Source organism: Giraffa tippelskirchi, chromosome 5 (genome assembly GCF_054371585.1).
Source record: "Giraffa tippelskirchi isolate mGirTip1 chromosome 5, T2T-mGirTip1v1.2.pri, whole genome shotgun sequence".
NCBI lineage: Eukaryota > Metazoa > Chordata > Mammalia > Artiodactyla > Giraffidae > Giraffa > Giraffa tippelskirchi.
In genome coordinates, this window is record NC_137279.1 from 146,636,525 (window position 1) to 146,650,956 (window position 14,432).

At 35.0% G+C, this 14,432-nt stretch overlaps 1 protein-coding gene across 1 annotated transcript in view; it reads right to left on the reverse strand.

Moving 5' to 3' along the window:
- TNNI3K (TNNI3 interacting kinase) overlaps positions 1-14,432 on the reverse strand; it is a 340,280-nt gene that overhangs the window by 306,877 nt on the left and 18,971 nt on the right. Inside the window, exons 3-4 of the mRNA XM_081490211.1 lie at positions 8,002-8,155; positions 7,288-7,396 (exon numbers count right to left, since the gene is read on the reverse strand). Of these exons, the coding sequence (XP_081346337.1) occupies positions 7,288-7,396; positions 8,002-8,041 (149 nt within the window). The 5' untranslated portion in view covers positions 8,042-8,155. The remainder of the gene's footprint in view (positions 1-7,287; positions 7,397-8,001; positions 8,156-14,432) is intronic.

A 14,432-nucleotide genomic window follows, 5' to 3' on the forward strand; every position in this document is an offset into this window, starting at 1 on the left:
GAAGCACAAGCTGGAATCAAGATTGCTGGGAGAAATATCAATAACCTCAGATATGCAGATGACAGCACACTTATGGCAGAAAGCAAAGAAGAACTAAAGGGCCTCTTGATGAAAGTGAAAGAGGAAAGTGAGAAAGCTGTCTTAAAATTCAAGATTCAAAAACAAAGATCATGGCATCTGGTCCCATTACTTCAGGGCAAATAGATGAGGAATCAAAGAAAACAGTGACAGACTTTATTTTCTTGGGCTCCAAAATCACTACAGATGGTCACTGCAGCCATAAAATTAAAAGACACTTGCTCCTTGGAAGAAGTTATGACCAACCAAAACAGCATATTAAAAAGCAGAGCCATTACTTTGCCAACAAAGGTCTGTATAATCAAAGCTACGGTTTTTCCAGTAGTCATATATGGATGGGAGAGCTGGACCATAAAGAAATCTGAGCACCGAAGAATTGATGCTTTTGAACTGTGGTGTCAGTGAAGACTCTTGAGAATGCCTTGGACAGCAAGGAGATCAAACCAGTCAATCCTAAAGGAAATCAACCCTGAATATCCATTGGAAGGACTGATGCTGAAGCTGAAGCTCCAATACTTTGGCCACCTAATGGGAAGAAGTGACTCCTTGGAAAAGACCCTGATGCTGGGAAAGATTGAAGGCTGGAGGAGAAGGGGATGACAGAGGATGAGATGGTTGTATGGCATCACCACCTCGATGGACATTAGTTTGAGCAATCTCTGGGAGTTTGTGATGGACAGGGAAGCCTGGCATGCTGAAGTCCATGGGGTCGTAAAGGGTTGGACATGACTGAGCAACTGAACTGAAATGAAAGTATTGCTAAGGAAAATAAAATTGATATAATAAGAATTCTTACCTCATAGGGTTATTTTGAGGTTTAAATGAGTTAGATCTTTTAAGACTTTTGTAAGTACTAGCTGCTATAATAATTATTTTTACTAGAGTAATGAAACTATTGGTATTAATTATTTTAACCTTTTTATTATTTTACTTTGCATTTGAGAAGAGGGATAGGAAAGTAAAAAGGGAAGATGAAGGCAGCATGGGATGGGAGGGAAGATCGGAAGGAGGATAAAATGGGGAGAGCCAGTAAAACTGAGTGAGGTACTAAGGTAAAGAGAAAGAGGCAGAGAGGGAGAGAGTGAATGAGAGTTTGAGATCAAGCTGCTTGAAAGTTTTTACACAATATTCCTGTAAAACTATTATTCATAACTAATTTTACTTAGTAGTAGTAGTGTTGCTTCAGTCGTGTCCGACTCTGTGTGTTCAGTCTTGTCCAACTCTTTGCAACCCCATGGACTGTAGCCCACCAGGCTTGTCTGTCCATGAAATTCTCCAGGCAAGAATACTGGAGTGGGTTGCCATTCCCTTCTCCAGGGGATTTTCCTGACTCAGAGATCGAATCCGGGCCTCCTGCATTGTGAGCAGATTCTTTACCATCTGAGCCACCAGGAAACCCCACTAACTTTTATGTAGACAAGCAAGAAAAGATACAGAGAGGTAAACAGTCTTGGGACAGTGTGAATTCTCTGCTTTTCAGTTTCACACCTTTTTGTTTGTTTGTTGTTTATTTTCTGTTTCATTGTTAATTAACACAATGCACTCACCAAACATACCAAATAATCTTTCACTCAATTTTATTAAGATGTAATTTCCTCCCTCAATAAGACTTCCCTGGTGGCTCAGATGGTAAAGCATCTGCCTACAATGCAGGAGACCCAGGTTCAATCCCTGGGTCGGAAGATCTCCTGGAGAAGGAAATGGCAACTGACTCCAGTATTCTTGCCTGGAAAATCCTATGGATGTAGGAGCCTGGTGGGTGACAGTCCATGGGGTCGCAAAGAGTCGGACACGATTGAGCAACTTCACTTTCACCTTCCTCCCTCAATACTCTACTTAGCGCCCTGATAGAGAATTTCACTCTTTTTAGGCAAGATCAGCCTGTATTGTTTCTGGAGCTATTCATTTTATAACAGCTAAATTCCATAATTATTTATAGTTCTGAAAAAGTAGATTTAGGGGAGATATTTCATTTGTTGGATGAGTACGGTGGACTGCAGCTGGGCCCAGAGGAACTTTTCAGGAAGAAAAGAAGCAGGAAGATACAACTCAGAAAATGCTTTCATTATTTTTCTCTTTCCCCCTTTTTTTAATTCCTCTTAATATTGCAACTGCTTTTGCATGGAATAGACTTTTGACTATTTTTATTTATTAAACCTAATCAATTTCAAAGTGAGAAATTTCACAATTTCAAAGTGTTAATACACTATTGACCAAAGTATATCTAGTCAATGTCAAAACAAGGTTAAAAATGAGAAAAAAAAATAGGGTTCTTCTGATTATGTTGAAAGTGATAGCTCTAGAAAATTATAACTTCTTTGGGAATATCTTTATAGATATATTACAGACTAAGCAGGTAAAAAGTAGGTTTAATGATGAAATCAGAAAAACATAGCTCTAAAATTTCTAAAGACTTAAAAATGTTGACACAAAACAATTAAATTGGAAGTTTTTCAAAAGTTGTATGTGGAAAGCCAACTTGTAAGTGGTTTACAAAGATCGTAGGAGAAGTCCATGCCATGTATCACCAAGGGGCGGGAATGGGATTGTAAATTATATTCCTCCACTACCACATGTAGGGACAGTACTAATGCACAGGACATAGCAAAACTGTACAGTGGCATTGTCAAGGTGAAAAGTTTTCAAAGATAATATTATCCATAATTTCTTTTCCCTCTAGTATGGGATGGGAGAGAAGAACAGAGGGAGGAAAAAAGAGGGAGAGATAGTGAAAGTGAGTAAGGTACTAAGTTAGAGAGAACTATGTGTAACCTGGTTCAAGCCAGTTTAATTTGATTGCCTCATTTTCTTCAGTTATAAAATGGTAAGTGCAATACATACTCCAGAAAGATATGAACATAAATAATGATGATTAGTTTTTAACTAACATTTTTGAAGGTTGTCCATGTGACAGTTACTGTGCTCAAAGCACCTTACATGTACACAATTACAATTATATGAGCTAATTCATATTAAAATACCTAGTAGCATGCCTGACAAATAGTAGGCATTAAACTATCAATTTGTTTTCAAGTGATATACAAATAGGTATTACAAATAAATGCAACTATAGATAAAGCTGGATAGACAAAGAAGCTGTCTTTAGTGAACATATATACTAATACCAGTTAGTAGACAGACCTGTAAATTGATAAAGACAGCACCAAGTAGTAAGTGTTATTATATTGATAAACACAAAAATCAGAGATGGTGCAGAGGAGGAAATAACCACACAAGTACTCCAATGTACTTGTCTTTCCTTATTCTGCTTCTCTATTTCCTCATCTTTTCCAGTCTCTCATCTATTATCTTAAGAAATGTTCAAAATTAAGAGTGAATGCAACTTTATCATGGAAGATGAAGGAACATTCAATTTCCATTCCTCTTCTTTCCCATATCAAGTTTCCTTTGCAAAGCTGCTATAAATTGGCATAATCAATCATCTTTTAGCTCTTTTTGGCTTTTTTAAGTTTAGCACTTACATTGCTTTGTATTATGTTGTGAGTGAAAGCTATACTGGAGATTGTGTGATGTGACATAAGTCAGTAACTGAACTGAATTCTTGCTTTACGAGGCAGAAAGTCTCTTTTAATGAATGGGATTAGTTGCTAGAAAGAAACTTCAACAAATGAAAACAACCAAAAAACTGCAAAAAAAACCTCAGACAAACTTATGTTTGCACTAGTGATCCTTCAGCTATAACTCTAGTATTAAATGATTCATTTTAGGCACCTGATAGTTTTCCTGCTATCTACCTGTTCGGAGGAAGCCTGATGTCAAGCAGTATAACAGAGTTGTCCATCACTGAAGTACTCCTTACATTACAGAAAGCATGAGTAAAAATGAGAAAGATTCTAAGATTTAGCAGCTAAAATGTCCTAGATGCTCAATTAAATGTGATCTCATACAATATTCGGTGTCAGTCACTCAATTGTGTCTGACTCTGCAACCCCATGGGCTGTAGCCCGTCAGGCTCCTCTGTCCATCGAATTCTGCTTAAACTTAACTACTTTTAAAATTTTGGTGTGTGAGCCAATGAGTAAGACAATTCATAATATATTCTCAGTACTCCATTTTTTTCTTTGCTTGTCATCTATCATTTTATTCTAGAGAAAAGAAAAAAATCTCAGAACTTTGCCTTAGGCGGGATTGACTTTCTTCCCCTCTGATGCTGTACGCCTTGATAGCAGAGCAGGGTACATGAGTTTTGTTTGTTTGTTTGTCTGCTTCCTTGTCTCTCTATAGACCATACTAGTTGCCCTGCTTTCTGTTTTCATGTTCCTCATCCCTTCACCAATATCACAGCAAGCAGAGTTCTCAGTGCAACTTAGATATCTTTCTAGAAGTGTCGTTTCCAAACTTTAGCTGAAGTATCATTTTTCGCATGCAAAAGTATTTCTTGGGGGAGCGTGTTAAAAATTCAGGTCTCTGGAAATCAGCCCCAGAGATTCTGATTCACTTGATATGGGGTAGAATGATGGAATCTAAAACTTTTGTAAGAAGACTGTGGGAGGTCCTTAGCCCTTGGAGAAACATGATTCTAGGTTGTGGGTAATCCTGGCCTCAGCCTCATTATTACTTCCGGATAATGGGACATTTCTACAGCTTCTTTAATGGCTTCAGCACCAGGCTACTAGTCTTTCTTTCCTCAAAATGCCCTACCACCTTTGACATCCATTTTGATGAACTTTCTAATACTCTAGTCTGAAAAATGTTCAAATCCCTCTTGATCGCAATCTTTAAAAGTTATATATCAGATTTTGATACTATTTCGAATTATTTCAACATTTTATATTTTTATTTTTGAAAATGTCTTCTTGATGTAAAAACACTTTATCCTAATTTTCTCACTTCTTAACTTTGAATAAACTTGTCAAAGTTACTCCCACTTGTCAATAAGGTCTTCAGTCTTTCAAACTGCCCTTATTTATCCAATTAATCATGATAATCAAAACCTCCAATTATTCAATGCATGCTGTGCATTAGGTCCTGTTCTCATAATTTGACATCATTTTTCAAAGTCCTGTGAGGCCATAATTACATTTTACAGTGTAAATGAGGCTCAAGGAGATAAAGCAATATAACCAAGGATACATTGTTTGTAAATGCTGACTGAAACAGCTTTCTTACTCAACTTAGATAAAATGGCCAAGCCATAAACTGGTAGACTTTATGTAGTAGACTACTACATGGTATTTTCCATGGTAGTAGACTTTCCATGGTACTCTCCATTCTTGCCTATATATACTTACTTAGCTCTGCCTTTTATCTGGAATGCTTTATAAAACCAATGAATAAATCAAGACATCAAACCTCATATTTTTTGTATTTGAAAACTGTCCTGTTTTTCTTTCCACTTAGTACTTGTCATAGACTGTATCTGTGAGTTATTTATATATGTGTTTCCCCTCAACCAGATTATGAACTCCTGGAACAAGTATCAGGATGTGGTAGGAAGAGCTCTATGGAGCCAGGTAGACCTCGCTACAAATCATAGTTCCAATGCTTGACCAAATGATCTTGACAAGATCCATCATCTCTACTCCTTAGTTTATTATCCATCAGAATGAATATTACCTATCACACAGGGTCATGGTGATGATTGAATAATGAATGGTTCATATTTGATGTATCTGGAATAGCACCTTGAATATAGCTGGCACAATAAATTCTGAACTATGTTACACTGATTCCTGTCTTTCACCTATGCCCCTCACAATACTAATCAGCAAAAAGGAGGTCACATTTATCACATATAGTAGAAATATAGGAGAAAAGTAGGCTGGAACAGGACCTGTAGAAACAGCTACTTGTTGTTGATATGGTTTGAGAAAAAAAAGTACATTTCAAGCTTAATCCTTAGAAGGATATGTCTGTTTAAATTAGCCTTGACATATTTGCACAATACTTTCCAAATTAAAAAAAAAATGACAAATAAAGTTGAGGGAAATCTCCAATTTAATCACATCTTATTCAGCATATTTATCTGAGTCAATAAGAACTAGAGGACTTATGATTAAGTTCTATATTCATAGCTTTTTTCCAACAAAATTAATATGTATGCATAAATCTATTATAACACAGTGTCAGTCACATCTCTATAGGAATTTCAAATGTTTTCCCATAAGACAGTATGTGATAATACTTGCAAAAGCCATCCCAGGGTATGTCATCAAAGTGTCAAAATGGAGTTAATCATTTTGGGCTAAATAACATACAGAATTAACTATTTCCCAAGCCATAAACTGAATACTTGTGAAGGCCTTATTAAACCACTGACAATTTTATATAAACTATATTATACATGGGTAGTTTTATTTGCCAGTTATGTGAACTTTGTATGCTTACTATATCTGAAATTTTTCTTAAAAATACGTCATTTGGTCATGGCTTTATTACCTTTATTTTCCAAGTAAAATGGATAGAGTTCTTTGTTATAAATGTATTATATGATTAACATAGCTATAAGTAAACATGGCTAATTGGCCTTCATGGAACTTTTCCTCAGTCAGGCAGCTAACTCAAATTGACTCTCCAAAATATATTGTTTCTCAATGCCAGATTCAATTTCTCCAAAAGGTTGCTAGTGTGTATAAGGGCTCTGCCCCTCTTTTCTGAACATTTTGTGTCTTACAAGGTTGTGACACTATGCCAGATTATTTTTATCTTGTTATCATGGAACAAAACCCAGTGAAAGCCTGAAGCCAATATTATACATTGTTATATGATTGTTCAAGGGCAGAGCGATACTCAGTTTCATTAAGGGACAGCCTTTCAATGTCAAGGGACCAAACGGTTTGATAAAACTGGAGTTCTCTGGTAGTCCAAAAAGAAAACTGTGGCCAGTATTCCATCATCATTTGAGAAGAGAAGTCTTAGTGTTTGTTGTTGGCATGGCTTATAAGAGTGATCTAATTCTAGAGATTATTCAGATCGGCAACAGTTTGCTTTCAAAGGCTAACCTTCAGGTTCCTATCTCTTTAAACTTAAGTGATGGGAACAGACAAGGCACATTTTAAGGAGGCAAGATATTTGTATTTTAGGGACTATATGAATGGTCAGGGGCTATATGAAAGGTTAGAATATAACCTTATATTTTAAGGTTAACGTTGAAGGTTATATGGGTTGCATTTTTAAACACAGGTATAGCTAAAAACTAGATCAACAATGAAGACACATACATAGAAATAATAACTCTGACAACTTTACCCAAATATATGCCTCAGTTCTGTAAGTTCTTTTTCTTTGATCTGCAGGTCATCTTCTAATCTTTCTATTACAATAACATAAGATTCACTGACTTTCTTCTTCCATTCATCTAGTAAAGAAAAACAAAAAGGGACTGATTCATAGCTGTGCTTTTCAAAATGTAGACACAGCTCATAACATACAAGTGATTAAAACTCTGTTCTTACTCTGAATTAAACAATACTTAATTTAAATTACTGATTGAGTTTAAAATGCAGATGTTTATATTTAAAAGGCAATCATATAGAATTGTAGTAATTAAAAACCCATTTGATACTGGATAATATATTTACATAGAAGAATATATTTGACTTATTTCATTTGATTTTATTGCATTATAATTATAACAGTCTCTAGTTTCTAGACAAGAGTTTTTAGGTTTTAAGTACCAGATACTTAAGATGCAATCCTAAAATCCCTATATTCAACAGTATTCCAAGTTTTTTTTCTATAGCATTATACCTAGGAACTAAACCACTATAGTATTATAATAAATTTTGTGGTTTCTTCTAAAGATCTTTCAGAGAAAAAATAATTTGAGTTCAGATAATCTTAACACTTTTGCATAAATTTTGTCTTGTCTGCTTGCAAAAATTAGCAGATATTCCAGTGAAATGTTAACTATATATAACACCTACTGAATTATATTACATTTAAAGATATGGGAATAATTACCAGTACAAGTTTGCGTTGGTCTGGATTTATAATTTCCCATTTGTTAGAACTTTCTTTTCCCCAGTGCAGTTCCTCAGGTTGCAAGATTCCAAGTTCAAGTGCAGTGACAGTCCAGTTGAAAAATACTTTGATAGTCTGGCTAAAAATAAGCTGACTGCCAAATGGAATGTCATGCAACAATGACAAAGAACAAAATAGCTTGAGGTTTCAAGGGTGAAATCATGAAAGGAATTAATCAGTCTATTTAAAAGAGCTACAGCAAAGATAAAGAGTCAATGTTTCCATACGATTATTTGCCTCCATCCATTGATTATCTACCCATATGTATCTTGATGGGAATTTTTTTTTCATCTAGAAAGTCATTCTGTTATATCTGAGGTTCAGAAAGAGCTATTAAAAATACCTAGATTGTCTTTCAGGATCATTTTCTCCTAAGCCAAAGTAAAGGTTGTTGGAAAATGGTGACTCATGATAGAATTTGTCTCAATAGAATATAAATAATGGAAATCAACATCTATGGCATGCTACTAATAGAAATGAATGTGAATTTGGCCTAGAGCAGAGCTACAGAATTATTTTTCCAGGAAGAAATTCTTAGCATAGACCATGATTAATTTATACCACTTGTTGATTATATTGACCATGAGTCACAGATAAGGATCTAAGACAGTGATTTCTACAAACAGCAATTCATAAAATAACAATGACAAGAACAATAAGATTACAGATAATAAGATGGAACGCTTAGCGCGCCAGACACTAGTCTAAGTGTTTTATATGCATTTTGTCATTTATACCTTACACAATCCTGCAAGGTGTATAGTATTCTCATCTTATAGATGAGAAAATCCAGATTTGCTAGCAGGTAGAGGAATCTGAAATCAATTCTGAGTCTACATAATTTAAAGTCCAAGTTAGATATTATACTTCACAGAGGCATTTCTCTTTGTACATGCATATTTCTATTGATATAAATGAACTCAGGGTATGATGGAGAATAAATGGAAAACCCAGAGATTTTCAGCTATATATTTCTTTTGGATAATGTAATTATTTGTACCTAGAATACATACATGTCAATCTTGAAATCCTACTCTAGAGGTTATACTTTCAATGTAATACACATGAATTTCCTATTTATTAAAGTTGAATGTTCAAGTAACTGCCTCTTTTTGAAGCAACTGCTTAGACAAATTTATCATTTCCCACAACTTTTTCTCAGCAAAGGTAATCTAAGTTCCAGAGGGACGGTCTCTATAGTGATCAGATATAGTTAGAGAAGTCGGTATCTAACCTTATGGACATCTCTGTCCTTCCCTGGATATAATTCTCCTGATTTCTCCTCCCTCAGTATATTCTGCCAGGGCCTTTGATGTCTGCTACACTGGGGTGGCCTCTGGTTACTTGATCCACACACTCTGCATTTTCCTTGTTTGAGGACTTGAGCTATACCAGCTTTCAGCGCTTGTGTGATGCCCATCCCTTTAGATCAGAAAGTCCTTGCTTTCCCCAGACATGCTCTTCTCAGGCTCACTGGCCTAGGCACCTGACTTCCTAAATGCTTGGTACTGGAGACCAAGCATTCAGACCCATCCTGAAGTCCTGAAGACCAAACTAGATGGTCTTTTTAAAGAGGCTGGCAATCTGCCAGAACACCTTGGAAAGTAACATACAAGTTCCCTTCTCTCAGATTTCCATGGTTTTCATACCTTGAATCGAGAGGGACAGGGATGGGAGCCAGGGCTTTTGACCTTCTTGAGGACATCTAAATCTGTCTGTTTTTCCCTGCTCTTCTTTCTTATTTCTCTCTCCACTATTTCAAACCTTATATCTCTGTGTATAAGTTGGTGTGCACTGCGTCTGCCAATGAAGGAAAAGCTAATCCTTATATCATCTTACACTGTCTTTTTAAATTCCCCTTTGGTACATAAATTTAATGCATTGATTTTTAGGATTTTTCCTTTTAATTTTTGCAAATATTTTTATTATCTCAGAAAGCTTGGCTCTTACAAATGAAAGCTTTGACTTTCAAAGCTACAATTTTTGCAATAGATTTTAAAATCCAATCAACAACTCAATTGAATTTTTCTACACCCTGAGGCAATAAATTTTGCTATAAATGGTGAAAATGATAATCTCAATATCTAAAATATTAAATGTTATTGAATTTCCTGCTTCCGAAGGAACACTATCTATTAGCCCTTTTGCAACTGTGAATCAGGGTTATGGGTTGAGGGCAATACAGATGCCTTCAGGGACATGAAGAAAAGGCTGGAATAAGTAAATGATCCAGGATAACAATCCTGCTTTTCTTTCCTAAAGAATCCTGGGGGGAATCCACACAGAAGCAGGAAATATTTCCTCCATTGCACTGTATATCTCTGTAAAAATTACTTCTTTTTACCTTGAGTTGATAACATGCTCTAAATTGAACTCTACTCTTCCCAGTTCTGAGATTTTCAGAAGTGCATAATGTCAAATATTATCAAAAACAAAACCCAATTAAAAAAATGATTTTAGTTATTTTTCTCAACTTCTCAAACTTTAGTGAGAGTAAACACTACCTGAGAAGCTTTGTGAAAACGCAGAAACCAGGGCTCTTTACCCAGAAATTCTGATGCAGTAGATCAGGAGTAGGGCTTAGAATCTAATTTTAATAGGCACCCCTAGTGATTCTAAAGTAGATGTTTACTTGAAGCTTTAAGGAACACTATTTTAAGATGGCTTAAAGTGAGATGCATACTCACCAGGAATTTTCTGAGTCTCTGAATTCCATGTATGGGAAAAGAGGAGAGAAAATTGAGATAAAGAGAAAAAGAAGATTGTTTTAGATTTTCAGTAGGTTCTATCCTATGGTAATCAGTGAGGCAATATGTGATTTGGCTATACATCTATAGACCCATGGGCTTCCCAGGTGGTGCTAGTGGTAAAGAACCTGTCTGCCAATGCAGGAGAAATAAGAGAAGCAGGTTCAATCCCTGGGTCAGGACAATCCCCTGGAGGAGGTCATGGCAACTCACTCTAGTATTCTTGCCTGGAGAATCCCACAGATGAAGGAGCCTGGTGGGTTACAGTCCATAGGGTCGCAAAGAGTCGGACACAACTGAAGCGACTTAGCACGCACGCATGCATATAGTCCTGTACTGTAAAACTGAATCACAAAAGTGGAAACAACCAAGATGCCTTTAACAGGTGAATAAACAAATGTGCATGTACATTCATACAATCGAAACTTATTCAGCAATTAAATAAAGGAGCTACCAAGCCAAGAAAAGTCATGGAATAACTTTAAATGAGTATTGCTAATTAAAAGAGCCAGTCAGATAAGGCTGTACACTATATGATTCCAACTACATTTTGGGAAAGGCAAAACGATGGAAACGGTAAAAAGATAAGTGGTTGCCAGGAGAGCAGTGAGAAGGGGAGAGAGGAATAAGTGGAGCACAGGGAATCTTGAGGGCAGTGAAATTATTCTGCATGATATTCTAATGGTAAATATATGCCATTATATATTTGGAAGAAACCACAGAACTGTAAAATAGTAATGTAAACTCTGAATTTTAGTTAATAATGTATCAATATCAGTTCATCAATGGTAACAAATGCACCAAACTAATTTAATATATTAATAATAGGTGAAACTGTCCTGGGGAAAGGAAAGAATGAGTATATGGAAACGCGACACTTTCTGCTCAGTAATTCCTGTAAATTTATAACTGCTTTAACAAAAGGGTTTTATTAATTTTTAAAAAATTTTTATTGGACTATAGTTGATTTACCGTGTTGTATTAGTTTCAGTTGTACAGTAAAGTGAATCAATTATACATAAACATATTGTTCTTGTTCAGTTGCTAAGTCATGTCCAACTCTTTGTGATCCCATAGACTGCAGCACACCAGTCTTCCCTGTCCTACTCTCTCTCTCAGAGTTTCCTCAAACTCATGTCCATTGAGTCAGTGATGCTATCTAACCATCTACTCCTTTTTTTGGGGGTACTTCCCAGGTGGCTCAGTGGTAGAGAATCTGCCTGCCAATGTAAGAGATCCAGGAGATATGGGTTCAATTTCTGGTTGGGAAGATACCCTGGAAGAGAAAATGGCAACCCACTCTGGTATTCTTGCATGGAAAACCCCATGGACAGAGGAGCCTGGCAGGCTACAGTCCATGGGGTCACAAAGAGTTGGACAAAGCTGAATATTCATGCATATTTTTTAGATTACTTTCCCATATAAGTCATTGCAGAGTATTGAGAAGAGTCCTTGTGCTATATATTGAGTTCTTATTAGTTATCTATTTTATATATAGTAGTGTGCATATGTCAACCGTAATCTCCCAGTTTATCCCTTCCCCTTTACTCCCTGGTAATCATAAGTTAGCTTTCTACATATGCAACTCTAATTCTTCTGTTTTTGTCTTTTGTTTAAAAAAATTTTTTTTTCCCATGTAGGCCATTACAGAGTTTGAGACGAGATCCCTGTGCTATACAGGACGTTATTGTTAGTTATCAATTTTATATATAGTAGTGTATATATGTCAGGCCCAATCTCACAATTTACCCTTAACCTCTTCCCCTAATCCTCTGGTAACCATAAGTTTGTAGAAAAGGTCTATTATTCTTTTTTAATTCAAGAAAATATAAAGCAATAAATAAACATAAACAAAAACAGTAACTCCTTAGCAAGACCATTTGAATTTTTCCAGGCATGTTTGTTTATAACTCATAAAGAAAGACTATCTCTAAGGAATACATAACTAACAGTATTTGTTTTTCTTTTACAGTTACTTGTATGTATGTGTTTTTTCATTCAAAATGTCAGGGTAGATTTAGTAAATACCTTATTTCTTCAACTATTCCTTTTGACTAACATTCATGTTCTACTGAATTGCCTAAGTCTAATGTTAATGCCTTCATCTTTTCAACTGATTCATCAGAACACTTCAGAATATACACATATATTCTAATACTTCTGCAATAAACCAATCTACATTTGTTTTGAATTCCTTTATTTTTGTTTATATGATTTATTCATCCCAACCTACGCTTGTGCATCTGCTATTTTTATATTATATTAGTCTCTTCATAAATATTTTAAAGGATGTTTTCAAGATGAAAAATACAAATTTGACCTTGACACTTCTTCTATGTTTATGATTCCAACAGAGAAATTATAAAGAACGTGTACCTCATGAAATCAAACCAATGCACTTAAAACAATTTTTATCATATTTAGGACTACGAATTCACTTACACTTAAACCTAGATGATTCTTCCATTGTTTATATGAGTTCCTGTTAAGATGTGCCCAAGTTTTAAAAGTTTAAATTTTTGATGTGCTGCATCTGGTTGACAAGCAATTAAAAGAATCATAACTTTAAAAATAATAAGCCAGAATTACTAATTGATATATATTTAGGTTTTTGGCTTCTTTTAATAAACATTATGCATATTGAAACAAAGGTATCTAAAATAAAAACTGAACACTAAGATGTCTATATCTATTCAATTAAAAATATTCTTTGATTAATTTCTTTTCAAACAACATATTTTTACATTAGACAAGCATAATTTGTAAGATTATTATTGTTAAACAAATTTCCTTTCTTTTCCAATAGAATATCTACATTTACAGTATTTTGGGTAGAACTATAAATCACCATTAGGAATCTGAACATTGTTGAGGTAATATTCAGATTAATCCTCAAAAACGAATAGGACATGTTATATAATATTTAAAGTAACTATTGTATAAAAATGAAAGCAAATATGAAAAAATCAATATCACAGTACTTGTAACTGGTGCTCTCAGTATTTCTGTGAGAGTATATTAAAGAAAGAAAAAGTATCACTATTTTTATTTCCAACATACTACAACTGAAAATGAAAAGATTTCAATCTTTCTTGTACCTTCCTTTGTTGCTGAGTGAACATGTAGTACAGTTAATTAAAGAATCTAAATTAAACAATAATATCTCTGTCAGTGTCTAAAAAAACTTTCTTTCCTAAATTGATAGGACTTCTTTCAATTGTCAGCTCAGCTCTTCATTGGTTGATTGATTCATTTATTCTCTCAATAAGCATGAACAGTACCTAGCACTCCAAAGAGAATATGGGGCCAGTGACAGACATGGAAATAGGCAATTGTAATGTAGTATCTGTCTTATGATGGATATATATATGACTCATAATGAGAAGGTACAACTAATAAAGCCAAGCTTTCAATTGGAAAATATTTCTTTGAGGTATTAAAACCATCAGACCAATCTAAACTTCATGACTCAGACTGCTTTCATTCTTTCATCATCCTATTTCCCTCCTCCTGAGAGTCGATGGCCAGCTAAGGAAATATTATTGTTTTACAGTTATAGTTCAGTTAATAACTACTTATTATCTTTGGGCAAATACCATTTACATGTCTGAGGTTCCTCATTTA